The sequence below is a fragment of the Cyrtonyx montezumae genome, unplaced genomic scaffold, assembly GCF_038088225.1.
Source record: "Cyrtonyx montezumae isolate F1298 unplaced genomic scaffold, pur_monq_1.0 scaffold_22, whole genome shotgun sequence".
NCBI lineage: Eukaryota > Metazoa > Chordata > Aves > Galliformes > Odontophoridae > Cyrtonyx > Cyrtonyx montezumae.
The window spans coordinates 6,123,732-6,145,225 of record NW_027071959.1 but is presented as its reverse complement, the minus strand read 5'-3'; the positions used below and the strand labels follow the sequence as shown (position 1 = coordinate 6,145,225).

Here is a 21,494-nt window from a genome sequence, read left to right as displayed (position 1 = left end):
AGGAGGCCTGGTTGTGAGGCGGTTCACGTCGCTCTGACTTGTGTTGCTTTCCATTAATTTTATTCTCCATCGCCACGGCGACAGCTAATTACTCTCTTGCCTCCCCGTCCCTGCACTCTGGATTGCAGCAGGAGCAAGCCAGGAAATTGCCCCACGGCCTTTGGGTGTGCACAGCCCAGCAGTGATGCTGAAGCAGGAGGGAGAGGTCATAGGATCATAGGGAAACGCGGGATGTTCGGCTGGGGAGGGTCCTTGCAGCCCACCCTGTGGATTGCGGAGCGAGGGACGGCTCGCTCATGCATTCATGGCATGGACTACGGATTCATGCCCAGAAAAGGGGATTTATGGCGTTTAGACATTTTCCTGTGTGTTCAGAGCTGTTTGCTGACAAACATATTGGGAGGTATTAAAAATAAATGCCGACCACGATCTGATATTTCTATCGGAGAAGGAGGGAAGCCATAGGAAATATATCAGCATGCTTCTATCCGGGGGGAGAAAATCCACCACTCTTCCTCTCTGTCCCCAATGTTCTTCCCCATGTTTGTTTTTAAGGCAGACTAAGCTCATCCCTGCTCACGCTTCCCACCCTTGCAGCCCCTGGAGCATGGCAATGGCTTTCCCTGCTCTGCTCACCCTGGGGCAACCCTGAGCCGTGGACTCCTGCACCCCACTGCCACGCGATGCCAAAGCCTTCAATCCTCCTCTCTCCTCCCAGCTGGGATATCCCATGCTGAGCTTCTGTAACTAGTGGTCTGGGGTCTCTGGGGAGGGAAATGAATCGCCCCCGATCATTCGGAGCCTTTAGGTGGAAGGAAGCCCTGCTGCGTGCTGCTGGATCCTGTTGGCTTGTCACAGTGGTAGGGAAAAAGCCGTGTGTGATGTTAACATGTTATGGGAACTTAGGAAATCAAAAGCCTAAAGTGCCTGAATATTTCATGCCTCTTTTTTTGAAGAAGAATCCCAAACCAACCCTACCTTCCATGGGAAAACATCGCCCCAAAAATGTGCTGTTAACTAAGATCCATCAGGAGATGCATTGCTTTGCAGCAGAGGGAACTTTTCTTCTCCGTAATAGCAATGCTGCATTGGCACAGCTGTCCAGGCAGAGGGGGGGTCAGCCCTGGAGGTGCCCCAGCACTGCAGGATGTGGCACTGAGGGACGTGGGCAGTGGGCACGGTGGGGGGTGGGACCTGGGAGACCTTTTCCAGCTTTTTCCATGACTGTGAGAGCAGACAGCAAGCCCCAGGGATGGCCAAGGGATGGGGCTGTGGGGTGGGAGTGGCAGTGCTGAGAGTGGCAGTGCGGGGACAGCCCGACCACCGAGCAGCGTCCCCTCCCAGACACCAAAACACAGCTGTTTGTATCTTTGACATTAATTGACTTCGGAAATGAATAACTCTCCTGTGTTACTAGGAACGCAATTATTGCTTTGTTGTGCTGATAGCAGATATCCATCCGGAAGGAATCGTTCCTACCAGCAAACTCCATGGTACTGATTAAGGCATACACACCCAACAGGAGGAGGGTAACCATCCCCCGGGGTGCTCCTCTGCTGTTATAACCCACGCTGGTGCACAAACACTGCTGACTGCCTGCGTGTGTGCACCTGACTGCGAGCCTGCTGCGATGCATGCTGCCAGCCCTGCATGCTGCCAGCCCTGCATGCTGCCAGCCCTGCTTCCCTCTGCCATGGGACAGCCTGCCTGCAAGGGCACGGCCACGGTGCGCCCTGCTCATCACTCCCTCCACCATCGCTGGTTTGGACCGACAGCGGAGCGCCTGCACCTCCTTCTGCCCCAGGTTTCTCCTCTGATTCTCCCCTTTTTGACCTTGCCAGTGCTGAAGTGCAGCTCCAACCCTCCCCTCAGAGCTCAGGATGTCCTGCTTTCGGCTGGGCTGGAGTTAGTTTTCTTCCTATTAGCTGGTGTGGGGCTGTGCTTTGGATTTAGGATGGTTTAGCTGTTGCTGAGCAGTGCTGCACAGAGCCAATGGCTTTTCCTCTTCTCACAGCTCCCTGCCAGAGATCACTGCGTATCCCTCGTCCTGTCCTATGGAGCTCCCTCTATCCCAGCCCAGGAGCTTTACCTTGTTTTGTCTCCTGGGCCACGCGGTGATGCAGAGCAGGACAGCTGCCTTACCTGTACTGGGTGACAGCGGGGTTGGCCTTGGCCGAGCAGTGGAACTTGACAGTGTTGTCCTCCAGCACCGGCTGCGGCTCCACGGACAGGTTCACCAGGGGGGGGTCTGCAAAGGGACGAAATGAGCCCATCCCTCATGCTTCCGAGCGCGGAAAGCAAAAGGCAGAGCAGCACAGAAGCTCCGAGGCCATAGAGGAATGGGCTGTGAGACCCCCTCAGGCTACACGCGTCCCATTGCCCTGAGGCTCCTCTCCTCCCCGGCTCCAATCCGGTCCCTCCTTGCTGCCATGCCATGCGCTGCTTGACACAACATCTCCCTTCAAACCCATTAGCTCAGGCTCTGATTCCCGTTTAAGGAAATCAACCCGCTTTGAAGAGTTCCCATTTAATATCTTGCTGGGTAATGATGATCTTTTGTCTACCCGCTAACTTGAAAGTGGCATTTCTGCTCTTTCATCAGCCTAATCATCTCTGCCAAGTCCTTATTGGTGTCACAGGCCTCTCGCTTCTCCCGGCTGCTGCTCTGTTTCTCTTTTCCTTTTACAAGATAAGCATCCGAGTGCTTCAGCAGCAAACAAAATTTAGAAGAGGACTGATGAAAGCAGAGCGAGAAAAGGGTGCAGCCCTGAGACGGGGAATGAGAATATCCTGAGCGGCTTTGATTTCTCCTGCTGTCCCCGGGGGGTGGGTGTTGGACCTCCAGATTTAGGTTTGGAGAATGAGACCTCATTAAAGCTTCATGTTGACAACACGAGGCTGCCACCTCTGCCCTCCGTCCCCATCCTCGTGGTCACCCCCGTGGTTCTGGGTCCCACTTTGTGCTGTGCCCCCACGGCCCCACGGTGATTTACCCACCCGGGGCCCTGGGTAGCTGCCAGCAGAGCCACCTGCCTTTTTGATGGGAAATTATGACGGGAAATTATAGGTATTTTCAATTTACCCTAATCTCATTTTAAAATGTGCAATTCAAATGACAATAAAGATGGGCGCAGTTGGGAATATAAATGAGCTTCACTAACATAACAGCCCAGAGATATATAGCGTGCTCCTAATTCATTTGCAGGCATCCTGACACTTCCCCATTGTTATACAACAACAGCTAATCACCTTCCTTTGTTAAGTATGAATCACACTTCTCTTTAGTAGCTTCCCCATTGTTTGATGGTTTAGTGGCTGTGCCACAGATTTACTGAGGAGCCTCTTTGTATTAAAATGAGCCCAGCTCCCTCCTGCACTCAAAATAATAATAATAATAAAAAAAAGAGGTAGATTAAAAAAGAGAAGGAGCAAAGGAAATGAATTAAAATCTTTGATCTACCCTTTCACAGATGGGATTGGGCTTTCCAGCACCGTGGCTGGGCCGGCCAGCTTCCCATGGGGTGCAGCTTCCCATGGGGAATGTGTGTGTGTTTTGGGGTACTGGGGGGGGGGGGGAAGACACAGATCGCCACTCATCACGATGCACTTCCACGTGGCTCTAAGTCCTCGTGGCTTCTCGTAATTAACTGAGCAACGGGACTGGGGGAGTGCACACGTGCTGATGTGCAGCCCTGCCAGCGAAGCTAGCCCAGCTCTGCAGAACCGCCTGGGAGAGCCTTGCTGGGTGCGAGGCAGCAGCGGCAGCAGCTGGGGGAGGCCCTGTGCCTCCAGCCCTGCTCCTCCAAGGACAGCTCCATCATAACGCGTGGCCAGGATGAGCATGGCCAGCAGAGCGAGCCGCCCGGCAGCCCAGACACGTGGACGTGGTCAAATCCCTTCTTGCCATGAAATGAAGGTGCAAAAAATGGGTGAGTACACATGTGTGTGCGTAGGCTTGGAGCAAATGGCTTTGGATAAGCAATAACCCTGCTCCTCCCATCCCAGCACGCTGGATGTGAATTTCCACAGAGCCACTGGGCTCCGGCAGCATAAATAGTTTATGGCATATCAAACTATTAAACACGATTTTAATCCCACTTGTGATGTTCGGTGCGTAACTCACAGGAGGCTGACTTTGATGTGGCTGCTGGAACAGAAATCACATTGAACAGATGTTCCAGCTGGAGTTGCTGAGTGTTTCCATTACAACTCCGGCTCTTTTTTCTCTCGGATCCTTCTCCTCTCTTTCCTATTTTTTCTGGTGAAGGTGGTTATGACTCAGCTCTTTCCTGCTGCCCAGGCTGAGGCTGGCAGTGCCCACATAGGGCTGAAGGGAGCCAGCCCTGAGCACAGGACAGGAACCCAGGCACCTCTCTGCAGAGTGCAGGCTGCTTAATCCATCCCAGTGCTTTCCTACCCCTCCATCACCCATCCAGCCCCGGGAAACCCATATCCTCAATAAACCCCATTAAGAACAACATATTTTTAATATCTGGATGGGACATTATTATTATTACTTTCACAGCTCGGAGTATTTAATGGCTCAGGGTGGAAATTGGTGCTCCTTATGGGGTCCTTCCCCCTTCCCAGCAGATCCCACCAGGCTCAGGGATGCAGCTCACGTCTCCCACCCTGTGTGCTGTAATGATGTCTCCAGCTCCGTGTTGTTTGTGAGGACGCACGTGCATCGCCAGCCATTGTCAGTGTTTGCAGGCTGTGAAATAACCCGTGCTATTATCTCATTTTATCTGGCTGCTTCTGTCAGGACATGCTACACAGCGACCCAAGAGCCCGTCCATCTTCCGGCAGCAGAAAGCTGGAAATCTTAAATGGAGAATTTTCTGCCGTGCTCAAGTTTGTTCAGGCAGTTTTAATTGGGCTCTGGCAAGCAGCTGGCATGCTAATATCGAGCACCCTGCATTTGCAAATTGTTGGTAAATACAGCTGGAGAAACTGTGTGTGTAAATGGAGCCAGGCTGGAGAAGGGTCAGGATGTGCCTGAGAGCTGCAGAGGAGGGAAGGGAGCAGCGAAATGGGATTTCTGGGGAAGGGATGGTCACCCACCGGGCACTGACCATGGAGAACTGTATCACAGAATCATTCAGACTGGAAGAGACCACCAAGATCCTCGGGCCCAACCTCAGCCCACCCCACCTCACTGCCATGTCCCTGCAGTTCTGGAGCACCCCCACGGGTGGTGACCCCACACCCCCTGGGCAGCTGTGCAGTGCAGCACTGCTCTCTCTCGAAGAAATTGTTCCTGCTCCCCAACCTGAGCCTCCCCTGGCACCACTTGAGGCCGTTCCTTTTGTATGTCATGGGATGGGGAGCCCCATACAAAGACGTCTGCCAGTGATGTGTATCAGGCACCCAGCACGTGGCCCAAAGACATAGGGACAGTGTGCAAGCTGGGAAGATGCACATCAGAGCCCTAGGGAGCTCAGGGGAGATGAGACTTCACGTCTCTGACCCTTCCATATTTAAGGGGAGCGTATTAACAGGAGAGAGACAGTCTTCTTACAGGTGCCCCATTCCTGGAGGTGCCCAAGGCCGTGGGTGAGGCTCTGAGCAGCCTGACCTGGTGGTAACACAGCAGGGGTCGGGTCCCCTCCAACCTGACTGCTCTATGGTTCTGTGATCTATAAGGTCCCTTTCAACCCAAGCCATTCTGTGATGACTCCGTGACCTCTCTGCGCCCGCAAAGCCCAGTGGTAGGAAATCCCCATCCCCGGCCCCGTGGTGGATGCAGGGAGGCAGGGCCTGGCTGCTGGATGCTACTCACGCTGGATGTCAATGGTGACCGAGGTCTCCTTCCCACTGGGGATGGCTTTGTTGGTGGCACGGCAGACGATGCTCTCCCCGTTCTCAATGTCAGAGGGGGCGATGAAAAGGGTACTCATGATGCTCTCCCTCTTGCCGTCACGGAGAAGGGTCTGTGAGGGGACACGGAGACGTGAGGAGGAGGGGAAAGGTGCTATCTGCTGTCCCCTTCAGCAGGGTGAAGTTGTGGGGGACTTTAAGTCAGCTGATCTGTGCTGCTCGGCTGGGACTGCAGTGGGGCTGCAGGACAAGAGGACCCTGAAAGATGAAAACTGAGGCACAGCCTTAACGGGAAGATTTTGGCTTTCTTTCTCCAGGCAGGCTGGGATGCTGCTGGAAGGAGGCTGAATGCTGGTGGCAGGGAGAGATGTTTATTAAATAGATCTTCAGGAGCTCAGGAGGAATGCCTTTCACTCTGAACTTTGAAGTTGCCTGCATTACAAATGGCTGTAAACTGACCCATTTTGTGCCTTGCATTTTGTGCTTTAGAAATTTTCATTAGAAATGTCAAGTGTTCCTGAATCCTTAGCACTTACCAGGCATCAGGCTTTGATAAACAGGAGAACATGTGGGCACCCATTCTGAGTACACTGCTGATTGCTCTTTGATGTTTTCCTTTATGACCCAATAAAAGCTTTCCGTTTAAATTAAAAAATGCCAACAACCCTGACAATTTTTCATAGGAAACTGCAGCTAGAGGCGGGGACATATGTCACTGTAAAAAAACCCTTCTGTTCCAGAGCTTCTGCTATAGCCAAGGTCAGTGCTGGCATTGCTCCTTGAGCAGTACAAGCACAACACCCAGATGGGATTTTGGGGGGGAGAAGCGGCGGGCCAGGGGATGTGTAAGTGATGTGAGGGTGTGGAAAGCCAGCCACGTGGAGCAGAGCCCACCTCAGCACCGGCTGCTGGCGCACCTTCCTCCCACCGGGGACACTGCATGGGATGACGTGGGGTGTGGAGCTGAAGGTGCTGCCCCGATGGCTTTGGGGCTGCGTGGAGGAGCCCAGGACCCTTTCTGAAGCAAGGGAAGAGCACAGCGTGTCCCCACCGTGCCCTGCCTCACCTTGGAGTAGGTGGCCCCATTGACGACTTCTCCTTTCCGCATCCAGATGATGGAGGCTGCTGGCTTGGCGTTGTCTGCGTGGCACGTCAGGTTGAGGGGGTCCCCTGCTCTCAGGCTGATGATGGGTCCCCCCATAATGACGGGGTCATCTGGAGGAACTGCAAGGCAAGGACATGATGGGTGTGAAGGATGACTTACCAGCATTAAACAAACCCGCTGCCAGGGCGGGGAGCTCACACCGCATCGGTGGCTGTGGTGGGGACATCATGCCATCCCCGCGGCACACCCTGCATGTAAAAGCTGTGCCCCCACTTACTGTGGGCATCAGCAGTGCCCCTGAGCACAGCTCCCCTGGCAGCCCTTGTCACGGAGGTGCAGAGATGTGCTGAGCATGCTCGTCCAGCTTTGATCCTCCTTTTGCTTTCACGTTATCCTCTGTGCCACCCTCTGGCTGCACAAAAGGCTGTGAAATTCCTCTCGCTCAGGCTCACCACTGCCAAGGCTTTCAAGCATCTCCATCCCTTAAAGCAGGCATTGCTGGGGGCGGCGGGGGAGATATTTAAGATCTCAACATGCCTTTGAAGCAGTCCTAGTCTGACTGGCTGTGAGAGCTGCATCCTCATCACAGGGCACAGCTACCGCGGCCACAAACGTCTTGGTATTGGATGGGGGAGAAGGAGATAAGGGGCAGGGCGACCTTTTGGGGACCAGCCCTTGAAGCCTGGAGCCTCAGCACAGCTGAAGGTGGGAGATGAGCTCCTTGTGGGAGCAGATGTGCTGCCTGCACACAAGGCTGCTCGCACAGGCTCCTGCCAAACACGGAGGGTAATGGGATTTTTCGGCTCAGCGGGTGGAACCCAAGAACTGGAGGCAAAAAAGCTTTCCTGCCTGGATCCTGAACGCGTATTTCTCAGGCTACAAGAGTGAAAAATGTGAAAAGCTGTGTTTTTTGGGTTGGTCAAACTGGAACAGGAGGATATGGGACCTCTGCTTCGTTCTGATGCTGTTTAACTACTGAGGAAGCACTCCCACTTCTTCAGGAACAGCTATTCCAGTGAGTGCATTTATACCACTTCCAAAACAAAAAATAGAAAGAAACCACCCATGTTCTCAGTCGTTCTTTTCCCCCTCACTGAAGCCATTAATTGAATTTGACCTCAGCTTGTGAAATATTGGAAACTCATCCCGTGCAGAAGGAAGAAGGCCAGCCCAAAGCCGTGCTCTGAAGAACCTTCTGGAACAAAATGAAGGGACTGTCACGGGGATGTTCAGCAGCACTGCTGTCCTGCCCGTGGCTGCTGCCTCCAGAACACTATGTCCCCCTGCAGTGCTGGTGTAGCGTTGCTGGCGGAGCCCGTGGGACATCACAGCCCCACGCGGGTACGACTTCCCCACACCAGCAAACCCACTTTTCCCACCTGCACCGCTCCTGTTTCCCTGCTGGATTAGCAGCGAGACCTGGGAGCGGCTGAAGGGATGAGGGAAAGGAGAGATCATGTCCTGACTGCTTCTTCCCAAGTGGTTATCATCCCAGGAACCCACGTGGCCATGGATTGGTGATGGTCTCTGGGCTCACTAAGCAGGGAACCTGGCTCGGGAGGAGAGGGGCTGCTGACAGCGACGTCCCCAGCAGCCACAGCTCCTGCAAAGCCAAGGAGGATGCATGCCTTCCCCAGCCCAACTCCAGCCCGGGAAGGGAGAAGGAAGGGAAGAACGGAAGATGAAGAGGGGAAGGAATGAGGGGAAGCAAGGAGCCAGCAGCACACAGCTGCCATCCATTATTCATCCCCCGTGCTCCCAGGATCGTTGTTATTATAAGGCACCACTACGGAATCCGGTCTCCTAATTTTTAATCACGTCGTGGTAGAAGTGCTAGCCTTCCTGATTAATGGAGGGATATAAATAGGAAGAGTCGTCTGGGGCTGTGGGCTCCTTAATCCTGACAGCAAAGAGCAGGGAGTTAACCTTCACATGCCTGAACTTCTGCAAGGAATAAGAGCAGGGATGGATGAGCAGAGCATGGGCTGTGGCTGCTGATGCGCCCTACAGCCAAGGGGCGAGGGGCAAAGGGTGAGGTGCATGGGGACCTCTCCAAAACAACCTCCAGAGCCTGGAGATGGAGATCTGCTCTCATTCTGACCATAATCCAAACTTGTGGAACAAAACACGCTGCGCTTCCCATCGTCAAAACCACGTCCTTCTGCCAAAACACTGAATATTTTCAGCCCTGCAGGCAGCATTCATCTGTGTGCTGGGCCGTGCCTTCAGCACCCTCCTCCATCCGTTGGAGTCAGAGGCCTTCCTGCACGCAGCTTTACCTGCATGACTGAGCCTGGCACTGCTGAGCTGCCACCCCAGGCTGGCACTGCTCTGACCAGGAACGAGCATCAGTGTCTGCATGCAGTGCTGTGGGCAGACAGAGCCTCAAGTATCCTTGGTATTTATGGATATAACAAGATTTATATATTATTGATATAACAAGAAAGCAAAAAGCCCTCCAGCCGCCAGCACTGCTCCCTAGTTAACACTGCTGTGTGGATGCTGGCTCCTCCTGGCTGCTGGGCATGGGTGCACAAAGCCCCCCATGGGCAGTGTCAGCATCCCACCCCAAATGCTCCCTATGGGGACGGCACCTGGTGCTGGGATGGAGCAGCAGCTGCTGAGTGCCCCCATAGGAGCACAGCGGGCGATGCGTTGGAAGGAATATCGAGCTGCCATGAGATGTGTGTCCCCAAGGAGCCCAACTCCTCCCTGGGGAAGGACTGCTGATGTGCTGCCCATCTTCCCAGGGGGGTGGGTGGTGTTCAGTGCTTTGTGTGAGGCCTGAAACAGATGTCTGCAGTGATCACAGAGCTGCCCCAAAGCGGAGGGATTGAGCACCCTGTGAGCACCCCAACCCGCTGCAGGGTGCCACCCCCAGGACCCTGCCTGCCCTCGGTGGCAGACAGAGGGACCTGGAGGCTTTGTTCTGGCACAGAGAAGTGTTTGTGCATTCAGATGTGCGCCGCAGGCTTGTCAAGGAGGCATGTTTGCCTCTTGTAGACACGTCAAGCTTATGAGGGCATCATGCTACACTTGCTCGGGGTGAGCGTTCCCAGGCACTGTCCTGATCTGCACGCAGCTGCTTGCTGGGTGGGGTATTGTGCAGTGCTAACCCTTGCAGATCCAACCTCGTGCTCCAGGAGCAGATCTGCAGGCTGCAAGGAGCAGGATGTGACCCGCAGCCTCCTGGGAAGATGCATTCCTCTCCAAAAAGAGCTGGGGCAAGGGATGACCTGAGCTGCTTCCCTGCCAAATGGGAGCAAATGAGGTTGCCAGGACAGCACCGAGTCTGCAGAGGAGTGAGGCAGACTTCCTGCTGCATCCTCCATCTGCAGAACGGCCGAGCACCCCATGGCCCAGAGCTTCCCCAGTCCCTGCTGAGCTCTGGGAAGGGCAGCACCGGGATGGGGCTGTGGGCAGCCCGCAGAGTGCAGAGAGCTCTCTGTAAGCTGCCTGGCAGAGGGAAGGAGGAGAGGAACAAGATGCAGGCAGCACAGCCTGGGGAAAACACGCTGAAAAATAAATCAAAAGAAACAAGAGGAGTGAGGGAGAAAAATAGTGATGAAAGTTTAAATAGTGCATCTCTCCCTCGATCCTATTTGTCTGGTGTGTGTTGGAGGCAGAGAGAGCGTGGGTGGGCTCAGCAGTGATGAGCCCCTCCGTCCCACACGGGGGACAGGGACACGGGAGGGGGATGCTCTGTGCCTCCCACACCCCGCAGCCCTCCTGCTGCGTCCATCTGCCTGCGATGCACAAACCCTCCTCACACTGCAAACCTCTGTGCTAAGGTTTCCTGCAACATTTCTTCCCCCCCCCCCATTAATGATCTCAGTTCGCATCCAGCAAATGAGCAGTATCAAAGATTGGGCTTTTCCATCCCCACTGGGATTAAACCCCATCTCTGGCTGCACGGGCTGTCAGAGGAAGCACGAGCGGATCTGACACAGGATAAGTGAGCGTTTGTATTCCAGTGAAAAAAACCTTTTCTACGAGGAAAAAGCAGAAGTTTTCTCAGCCCCTGTGAGCTCTGACAAAGCATGCAGGTGCCTGGCCAGGAATCGATCGCTCGCCTGAAAGATGCTCAGCACAAAGAGCAACAAACTCCACATTTCCACTTCCATTTGAAAAGAAAACGGCAACCCAGCAAATCCATCAGAGCTGCTGGAGCAGTTCCCACTGAGCACAGCGCAGTGTGGGTGCACAGGGAGGGGAAACTGAGGCACAGCCACGGGGACACACAACCGCACTGCGGTCAGCGCACACCGCCCTGAGTCCCCACTGCTGTGCTGAGGTGGGGTCTGGGTGACCCCAGCCAGCTATCACAGGGGCTGGAGCAGCAGCTGGAAGGTTTGGGGCTGGGAGGAGGAGGGAGGTGCGCTTTGGGGCAAAGATGTGTGATGATTTTAGGGTGGCGTTTGTGGTTTTAGGATGCCCCACGGGGTGCTGGAGTTCCCCAGCCCCACACCCCAAAATCCCCCATCAGAGAGCGGCCTCAGCTTTGCCAGGAGCTGGGCACGAAGTCAAGGCTGAGCTCCAGCTCAACGCTCTGTCCTTCAGCCACGCAAAGCGATAAGGGCAGAGCCAATCGTTACGGATGAAGCCGGGACGCATCGGACGGGGTTGATCAATGCACAGCGCTGCCTTATCTCCGACTCCGGCCAGGGCCAGATGTTCTGAAGGAAGCCAGAACAGCTCTGCTGTGATCAATCACAATGTTCCCAGTGCTGACACGTCTCGGCCCTCTGATGTTGGTTATCAGCAGTGGCACAGCTGTGTGTGTGCTACGGAGAGGTTCGGTCCCGCAGGCGCAGACCCGGGGTGCCCTCGTCTGCCCTCCCCCACACATCCCATCCTGGGGCTGTTCAGCCCTGCACGAACCCCTCTTTAAGACCCATCACCCAAGTTGTCAAAGCTCGGAGGGGATCCTCCTTGGATGCCCTTCCCTTCCTTTGAGCACATCCCCACCGCACCAAAGCCATTCCTTTGCTTTGAGATACTCTTCCTCCCCCTAACACCATTCTGCTTCCCATTCTGGTTATTTCCTACATTAGAAATTTAGGTCAGTTTTGCTAAACAAGAAGTGCTGATTTAGAACAAGAGGGGATGCTGTGTGTCAAACAGACGTTCCACGATTTCCCACGCCCAACCTTTCATGGCAGGAAAGCTCAACTGAAATGCGTGAAACACAAATCCCTCTGCTCTCCTCTCCCAGCCGATGCTGTGGGCTCCCAGAGCAAATGACTCCAGGGGAAATGATCCGTGGCTCTGCAGGGCACCACGCTGGGGTGCTCCACCCCTCTCAGCAGCAAAGTGTTTGTATTTTCACTGGGAATTCCCTCCCTCCTTTGCACCATCTCATGTGGCACAGCTGTATCCAACCTCCCCACGTGGCATCCATCGGGCAGTGGGCTTACAAAAACACGCTCAAATACGTGGGGTTATGGGTGTCTGCAAACACACGTGGCCTTCGCTGGCAACAGGCGATGCTTTCATGTGCTGGAGAGGGATGGGGGCATGAGCACAGAGCATCCTCCTGGGTTTCTGCATTGCCTCTGCCAAGGAGTGTCCAGCACAGGCACCACCACCCCACAGCCACCACGCGGTCACCTCAATGTCACCCCAGTGTCACCCTGCAGCCACCTTGCTGTCACCCCGCAGTCCCCTGCATCCACAAACAACCCCATGTGCCACGCAGCAGTGAGCTCTGCGGGTACCACCAGCACCCTGAGACCCCGAGGAGCAGGACAGCCATTCCCCCTCGCTCCTGCAGCCTCGCTGACCCCATTGTGCACACAAAGCAGTTTGTGCTGAGCCCTTCTGCAGAGCTTCCTGCACATCCCACCAGGAACACGCCGGGGGGGGGGGGTTGGGACAGACACAGGAGTGAGAGTTGGACACAGATGACTCATTGCAATGAGAAAAGGGGAGAAAAGGATGCCACTGCCTCTGCCCTGGGCTCATTCCTAGCACTGTGGTTAACTGTGCACTGAATGAAGGCAGAGGAGGGCAGAGGGACAGCCAAGGGGGGGATATCTGCTGTGCTTCAGTTCTGTACCGAGAGCATCAGGAGTGACCCCAGAGGCAGGGAAGAAAGGGAAGCAGATGAGAAACCCGGTATTCTTCATTTACTCTAGTTAATTTTAGCCTAATTTGTTCTTCTGTAAATATCAGCCCTTCTTTAATAAGTCAGCGCGGCGATTGCAATGTAATCACCCAGCACATCATAAAAGAGTTTCTCTGCTAATTGTTAGGAGGAAGCAGAGCTGTTCTGCGGCAGGTAGGGGATTGCAGAGAGAGATAATTATAACCAGATCTAATTAGTAATTATAACAAACCTCTGCTAGAAATGGCTTTTAGTTAAATATGCCCCAGTTCTCCCAGCAGCGCTGCAGAGCTCGAGGAGCAGCGCTGCGTTGTGGACCCACAGCTTCACCCCATGCACAGGATCCCAGCACGCAGAGCAGAGCTGGAAATGAGACAGGAGAGGGTGCTGCAAGCACGGCAACAGCGTGCAGGGGGCTGTGTCCTCGGGGGCACTCTGCTGGAGTTGGAGGTGCTATGGGAACTGGGGAAGAGGAGCAGAAAGGGAAGGGGTGAAGAGGAGCACCTGGGATTGCAGTGCGTGGCGTGAAGTGCAAAAAAATGGTGAGGATATTCATCCATCCCTCAGTGCTGCTGCACTGAGAGGGGGGTCAGCCTGAGGGGTGTGAGAAATAGAGAAGGAAAGTCATCCAGGAGAAAGGTATTAACCAAAGAGAGGGATGTTAGTCTGGAGGGGATGTGGATTGAAGAGGGGGATGCTGATCTAAGAGTGGGGTGCTCATCCAGGTGAGGGATGCTCATCCAGGAGAGGGATGCAGCGCTGCTGCTCCCAGGAGCTGCTCCCCCTGCAGCTGAGCTGCCTGCAGCCACAGCTCCTGGGGCATGGGATGAGATCCCTGGCACTGTGGCTGGGTGTGCTCCCCACTCCTCCCATCACAACCCCTCGTCCCCGACCCCGGCTCTGTGCAAAGTGATTCAATTAAGCGCCGGTTCACAGAGAGTGCTAAAAGAAAATCAAGCAAGCGAGCAAGCGCCCAACAACGACGAAAAAAATGCCCCCTGGAGAATCATTTTCTTCTATGGATTTTTAAGACCAGCGGCTGGAGAATCACTTTCTCGTTTTTGTGCTGTCTCTCCAGTCAATAAATAAGAGGGAAATAAAGGATTTCAGAGAAAATAGAATGCAGTCAAAAGGTAAATTGTGGTCTTAAAAGCCCCTAAGAGACTGTCACCGACTTTGAAATGTTTCCTGGTTTGAGACCGTTTCTTCCTGACTACATGCTTTCCGCTCCTCCATTTGCATCTCGGGGAGGCAATCTTTAAAACTGATTTTCCCCTGGTTGCATTTCATCGGCACAGAAACTAAACAGGCGGCTGCATTACAGTAATAACATCAACATTTCAGCCACCGTCGCCTTAATTATTTCTCCGTCTTGCCAACAGGACCAGTTAAAACAGATTTATATTTTGGTGGGGAAGGAGGGGGGGGGGTCTGTGTGTGTGGATGGGTGAGATAACCTGGAGGAGCCCATTTCTCCCTTGTTAGGTGTCACCGGGACAGCAAAGAAATAAAACACTCGGGGTAAAAGGTTTGGGCAGTTTAAGAAATAATAACATCAGTGTTTCACCTGCCTTTTTGCTTAATTATTTCCCTCTCTCGGCTCTGCCACCTGAACTGGTTTAGATAAGATGGGAGCGTGGATAAGGAGCGCTGATAACCGCTCCCCACGTTCAGCAGCGGCCTCTGGGCCAACGTGGTGCTGAGTGCCTGCGAAGCAGAGCAGAGCTGCTGGAGGATGGTGCTTGCAAAGGAGTGGGTTGGAAGAGGCACTGAGCTCATCTAATCCGACCACCACCGTCCCAGGAGGAGCAGCTCTGCCCTGGACCCACGCAGCTCTCAGCCTTCCCCCCTCCCGAGCTGCTTTCATGGCGAGGACGATCCCTATTTATAACCTTCTCCCCTCCTGCTCTGCTGCGTGCGGCTTTATGACAGCCGGGGTTCTCCTCTTGATGACATTGTTGTTCTTAAAGTGGTTTTATCACCTGGTTTTATGGCAGAATCACCACGCAGCACCCCAAGTGCCACAGCAGTGGGGAGGAGACCAGCCCACCCCGGAGCAGCGGCAGCGCTGCCATTTGGTGATGGATGCGGCGCTCGTTATCCGCTGTGTTTTTACCCATAGATACATAAAGCACTTTGTGATCCCAGTGGATGCAAGGCACTATATAAATGTAAATCATTATCATTATCATTAAATACCTTCTGCATCTTTTCAGCCCACCAGTTGGAGTTGGAGGTGCGGGGGGCAGCTGCTGTCTGGGCTGGAGCCGCTGAACCGAACGTGAGAGGGGCGAATTTTTGCCTTTGTTGGCAATTAAACGTGCTGTCATAAAAGACTTCATTTTCCCTCTGCAATTTTTCGTGCTGCCTCTTGATTTGAAAGTCACTTCTCGCCCACCACGGGCTCCCCTAGCAACAACCTGAACACGAAGCAGCAGCCGCTCCGGAGCTGTTTGGGTGTCCGGCAGCACTGCAGGGGGAGGGCACCTGAAGGCATCCCCATGCACAGGGGCAGCACGACCTACAGCCCAAAGAATACAGATAGCTGTGGTCAAAATCTTGACTCAGCAGCATTTCTGCTCAGCCCCAGAGCACGGAATGGCCTTCTCTTGGATGCTGGCCACGCTGCAACCAGCGCCGTGCTTACAGCCCCAGGCTGCTTGCTTTGCTTCTCCTTTCTTCTTTTCTACAGGATCGGAGCCCGAAAGATTCACTCAAGGTCATGCATGGAGCCTCTGGCAGCACAGAAACTCAGGCAGACCTATGTGCTGGGCCGTGCAGCGCTGGGTTCCCTTCCACCTTGCCACAGAGAGGGCAGCACACAGCACTCTCCCACTGGTGCTGAGCCCATATGATGCCACCGAGCCCTTTTCCACTCCTGCATCTCCACCCAGAAACCTGAGCGTTGCTACTGCTCCCCACGGGAATCCACCTCACCCTCTGCTTCCACTTCAGCTCCTGCTGCCTGAGCTTCCAGGGAACTCCCCATTATTTCTTGGGTCATTTTCCTCCATGCACTGAAGCCCCAGAGAGAAGTGACCCTATGGAAGGAGCAGCAAGGGACGTGCTGCAGTGCTGCACAGGAGTTGGGTGCTGGCATCCATGGCACTTCCCAGGTTGGGTGCTCCACTGTCACTTCCCAAAAGGAGACAGCTGCTATCAGCCTCCGTGGTGTAATGACAGAGCACCAAAGCTCACAGGGACTCATGGGATTTCACTTCCCTTGGTCATGTTAAGGAGATGGAGCTGGAGAGCTCTGAGTGATACCGGTGGCTCTGAGCCCACATCCCTCCCAATCTGCAAAGGTTCTGCAGTATTTAGTTAAAGGAAACAAGGTTTCCCTAGCTCCTGTTTTTCTCTTATGTATTTTTTTTGTTTTCCCAGCACTCAGAGCTGCAGCCTCCTGCTGCCCAGGGGAGATCTTCCATTTAGCTACCTTTTCCTTTCTCATTTCATGCTGCAACGGAGATTCATCAGAGGTGTTAAATCCATGATTTGCTGTGACTCCCCCGCCTCACCCGCTGAGCTCAGGGTTGAGAGCAGCGATTGCACGAAGCTCTGCACCCCGGTCCTTGTCCCACATCACAGACCTCAGCCTGGGGAATGAGCACAGCCCTCATCTCACAGCAGCAGTGACTGTGGGGGGCCAGCAGTGTCTGGACATGGCAGAGAAGGAGTGTGGGGCAAAGGTTGGGCCTCGGGGTGCTCGCACCTGTCCCAGGTGGGCGTGGGATGCTAACCTGAGCATCCTTAGTGCCAAATGCCAGAGGAACGTTTGTCCAACCTCTGCCACACCGTGAGACGGTCAACCCTGGGCTGAGGCTATTTCCCACCAATTACAAAGGACACCCGTGGGTGAATCATGAGATGTCTGGGCCTTGGAGGGGGGGAGCTGATGCTCAGCCCCAGGGCTGGCAGGCAGCAGGAGCACCTGATGCTTTCCTGCAGCCTCTCCTGCAGCCTTTCCCTGCTTCCAGGCCATCCCTGCCCCTGCTGAGCCTCGGGCTCATTCTTCACCCAGGGGATCGATGGGGAAGCGGGGGCAGTCGCTGCAGGGATGTCATGCTCTGAGGGCCCCATTGCTCTCTGCCAGCTGCCAAGGGGACAGCAGTGGTGCTGGTGTCAGGTCGCTAACAACCTGCATGCAATGCCCAGCCCTGCAGTGCTGCAGTCTGTGCCGTGCTGGGAGGGATGCAGGAGATGTGCACGATGCAGATGCAGGGGAGCGTGTGCAGGGTACAGATGGGGGGATTTTGTGATTGGGAATTGGGGGAGGGATGTGTGCGTGTGCAAAGCAAAGAGGGCTTTGCACAGGCACGAGTTTTGGTTTCCACAAGCTCTATGAGCGTGGCATCCATCAGCTCAGCACAGAGCACGAGGCTCTCCATGGCAGAGCTGAATGTTTCGTGCTTGCTAAATGCACAGGTCAGGCCCTCCCAGCATCGAGACAAGAAATCACAGCTCAGTGCAAGAATCCTGACATTAATCATTCCTAAATGCGTCGCCTCCCATTTACTGGCTGCTCACTCTTCAGCATGTGGGTAGGAGTGCTGAGGACAGAGGCAAGGTGAAGCTTGATGGGAGGTGGCGTTGCTGGAAGACCAAGAGATGAAGTCCAGAGAGAAGAAACAAGCTGCCAGGCACCCAAATCTCCCTTCAGCATCCAACCTGGCTCTGCGTTCCCAGCCCTATCCATTAATTTACCTGCAGAACAAGACAGCCTCACCTCACCCCAGGGCACAGGGCTTGCAAGAAGCCTGAATTTTGCAGGCTTGTCCATAAAATAGCATCAGCTAATCACTCCAGGTTTGGGCTTACAAAAGCCCTGAGCTCCCCATCTTCGCATCGCTGCGAGGAAGGCAGCAGAAGGGCGGGTACAGCTTTACGAGGAAACCAAGTCCTGACTTACAGTCCCCTATAAGTGCCATGAGTGTGAGCAGTAAGACATTCATTGATGGTAATGAGGGTGGCACGCCCACATGGCATGAACCCAACACCACGGTGCTCTGAGATGGACATCCCAGGGATAGCATCAACCGGTTTTGCCCATCTCCTTCCAAGGCAAGAAAGCAGCACCCATGGGGCTGCCTCCCATCCTCCTCCTCCAACAGGGAGCTCTGCACCCACCCGCCCCCAGTGCCCCCGCTGCTGGCTCTGAGCTGGCTCCGAGTGCTGTAAACTTAAGCTGCTCAGACACGGCATCAAACATTTAAGTTATTTGGGATTTGTGCTCGATTGTTTGATGTTGCTGTTTCATTCTCTGTAGACCCGGTTACTATTTTGCCACTGAAATAATTCCCAGCAGAAAAGGCAGCTTCGTGAAGACAGAAACTGTTTCAAGGCTTTTCAGGCTACCAGGAAGAAAATGATTGCATTCCTATCACTCATTTCTTTTTGTTCCACATTGACATTCTGACTCTACATGCCGGTTCAGGCTGAATTTTGCATTCAAAGAATTTAATTCTGTTAAAAGTACGGGAAAATAGTTGAGCTGGCTCCAGGTTGGACTGGATCAGGCTTTGCAACAGCCCCTGCTCCATTTTCCCACCACAGCCTGGCATCACAAACTAATACTGAAAAATGGCCTTTCCCAGGCCATAACCTCTTCATTTTCTGATCAAACTCCGCTAAAGAGCAGGAAAGCTGGGAAGCACAGATGTCTCGAGCTGCCAGTGATCATTCTGGTAATGGAAACAGCTCACTCTGCTCTGCAGGGGAGGGCCGTTGAGGCTACGATGGAAAGAGACATTTCAATGAAATAAAAAGCTGAAAGAGGGAGGAGGAGGGTCGTGGCTGAGCGGGAACGCGCGTGGCACCGCCGTGACCCCCGCTCTTCCCATCCCATCTTCTGGGGCAGGAGCTCTCACTTCGAGTTAACTTAATCTGTACCGTTCAATAATTCATGTTGATTTAAGAAAGCTTCATTTCTAATGGGACGCACACGGGGGCAGAGTTAATGCTGGAAGGGGCCGTGGAGGGGGAGAATGAAGACAGTGAAAGGCGATGCAGGAGTTAATTGCTATCAACCGACCGCTGCACGTGGCTCCTCTGTCCCCATCCTCACAGCCCTGTGGTCCCAGCATCTCCCCAGGGCTGACCCTTTCCCCACGGTGGCATGCAGAGCCACACAGCCTTTCAATTCCCAAATACTGATTCCAGGAGCTTTCCAATTCCCAGATTCTGTCTCCTGGAGCCTTTTCTCACCCTCCTGCTGATGGGGCTCACCCCGTGCCCCCCTTTTCCTCCCTCTCCTCCCAGCTTATCCACGCTTGGTTGCATCTGAGAGCTGGGAACTCAACACTAATTAACGTGCCTGCAAATCCCAGCTCGGCTGGCGGGGCCGCCGATTCCTGCATGGTCCCCCGGGTGCAGAAGGCTCCACGAGCCAGCCCTGCGGCTCCTCCAGCTACACGGCTAGCAGATGCATATTTTAACAACACACATCTGTTGGCTATATAATCTCTTGTATTTGCCCTCCCTGCTCCCAGCTTTGATGGAAGACCGGAGGGAACTCTCCGGTGGTTACAGCCAAAGTGTTTGCTTTGCAATTTCGCTCGATTGCTGTCTGATTTTATTTTTAAATTTTCTCCAAGACCTAATCAGGCTCTTACTTTATTTAATTAATACCCCCAGCTTGGTTAAATAGATCATAAATTAAGAAACCCTGCCATTAAAGATGTACCAGGTAGCAAATAGACCTCCTGTGGCTCCTGAAATCAACCCAACAGCCCCTGCCCTCCCAGCACGTGCTCCCAGAAGCTCACAGCACATCTTCCAAGCTGCTCTGGGTGACCTGTCACAGCTGGCTCTGCATCCCCCAGATCCCACGCTACCACCCGTTCCTTGTTGGATGGACATCCCCAGGGATGGCAGTGGCCCATGGGGCAATGGGAGGGCACAGAAAGGGGCTCCTCCAGCTTCAGGATGGGCTGGTTGGGTTCCTGAGCAGTATCTGTCCCTGAAACCCCACAAATACAAGGCTTCTCCTGATGCTGATGGCACTGATAGGCTCATCTGTTTGACTGCTTGGACTTCCAAGGCTATGGAATGATCTGTTCCACTACATTTAACCATGTAGACTTGAAAACAATGTGACAAAACGTTAAATATTTAATTAAAATATGGTGTAGCTCTGCATCCGAGCAGGGGAGTAGGAGGCGTCAGCCCCGTAGAGCTGTTGTCAGACATGAATGACAGCGGTTGGAGTCTGAATTCTGAGGCATTAGGGGATTTCTCGATGCCGAGGAAGTGGAAAAGCTGGCAAGGACGGACAAAGCAGCACCAACCCATGTGGAACACCAGGTGAGCAAAGGATGCTCCGGAGGACAAAGCCTGAGTGTGGCACAGGAGGACGGGGAGGAACGGCCCAGCAGGACCACCCCACTGCACCACACACACACTGCATCCGAGCACCGGGAGCCAGTGCCAGCCCCCCCAGGAGAGCAGTGGAAGCACCTTCCCACCTCCTGCCCCCTCCCCCCCTCTCACCACCCCCAGGCTCCCCCAGAACATCTGCAGGGACACATCCAATAGGAGCAATGGGAGCCTGGGGGCTGCAGAGCCCCATCCTCTCATCGATCACGTGTACACCGAACGTGCTCTAACTTTAATTTTCCTAAAAGGAAAACACACTGCAAACATAAGTTGCCGAACATCTTAGGTAAATGCACCAATTAGCAGCTACCATGTATACGCACATAAACATTAACTACCATCTATTCAACACATTCCATAACCCCAAAGATAATAACGATTTCCTTTTGATCCACAGAAGCATCTCTCTGCTCAATCAACGCTCAGAGCGCTGACGTACGCCTGTGCTCCCTGGGACTAAATTAGTTTTGAAATCTTTAGCTCTAATTAAATAACATTATTTCTTTTGTCTGGCTCCAGCAACGTCTCCTGACTTCGCAGCAGAAGGAGGCAGCGCAGTTTGTAGGGGCTGACGGAGGCTCTGTTCCCATACAGGGGCACTCTGGGGCCGGAGCTGCTGCTCTGTTGAGCTGGGAGGGATGGGAGCACTGGACTTACCGAGGACGGTCAGCCGGGCCGGTCGCGATCGGATGGCAGCTTGGATGGCCTGACACTCATAGACAGCGTCATCCTGGAGGTCAGCCCTGAGGATTTTCAAGTGATGCTCTCCAGACAGATGGTCTCCTACGACCAGATAGCGTGGGTAGCCTGTAGGACGCAGAGCATGGGACAGGTGAGCTTCCTGCATCATCCCAAAGCCAGGTTTTGCCCTATTAGATGAAAGCCCTAGGGAAAGGATGGGATTGGCATAGCCCGAGGTGTGCCTTCATATTCAGAGGGGCAAAACGCAGGTGGAGCAAGGCAGGAGCTTTGTTGCCCAATGGGTCAAACCTGACCTTGCCAAGCCACAAGAAACCTAAATCTCAGTGTGCCAAGAGCAAGCACTGCAGAGCACTGGGATGTGAATGCATTTGGGACCCCGTCCCTGTC

The 21,494-nt window shown here is 53.9% G+C and overlaps 1 protein-coding gene across 1 annotated transcript in view; it reads right to left on the bottom strand.

Annotated features, from left to right (window-relative positions):
• The window catches only part of KIRREL3 (kirre like nephrin family adhesion molecule 3), a 58,937-nt gene that overhangs the window by 18,353 nt on the left and 19,090 nt on the right, over positions 1-21,494 (bottom strand). The window contains exons 3-6 of the mRNA XM_065738335.1: positions 21,063-21,212; positions 6,887-7,044; positions 5,783-5,933; positions 2,143-2,248 (exon numbers count right to left, since the gene is read on the bottom strand). Of these exons, the coding sequence (XP_065594407.1) occupies positions 2,143-2,248; positions 5,783-5,933; positions 6,887-7,044; positions 21,063-21,212 (565 nt within the window). The remainder of the gene's footprint in view (positions 1-2,142; positions 2,249-5,782; positions 5,934-6,886; positions 7,045-21,062; positions 21,213-21,494) is intronic.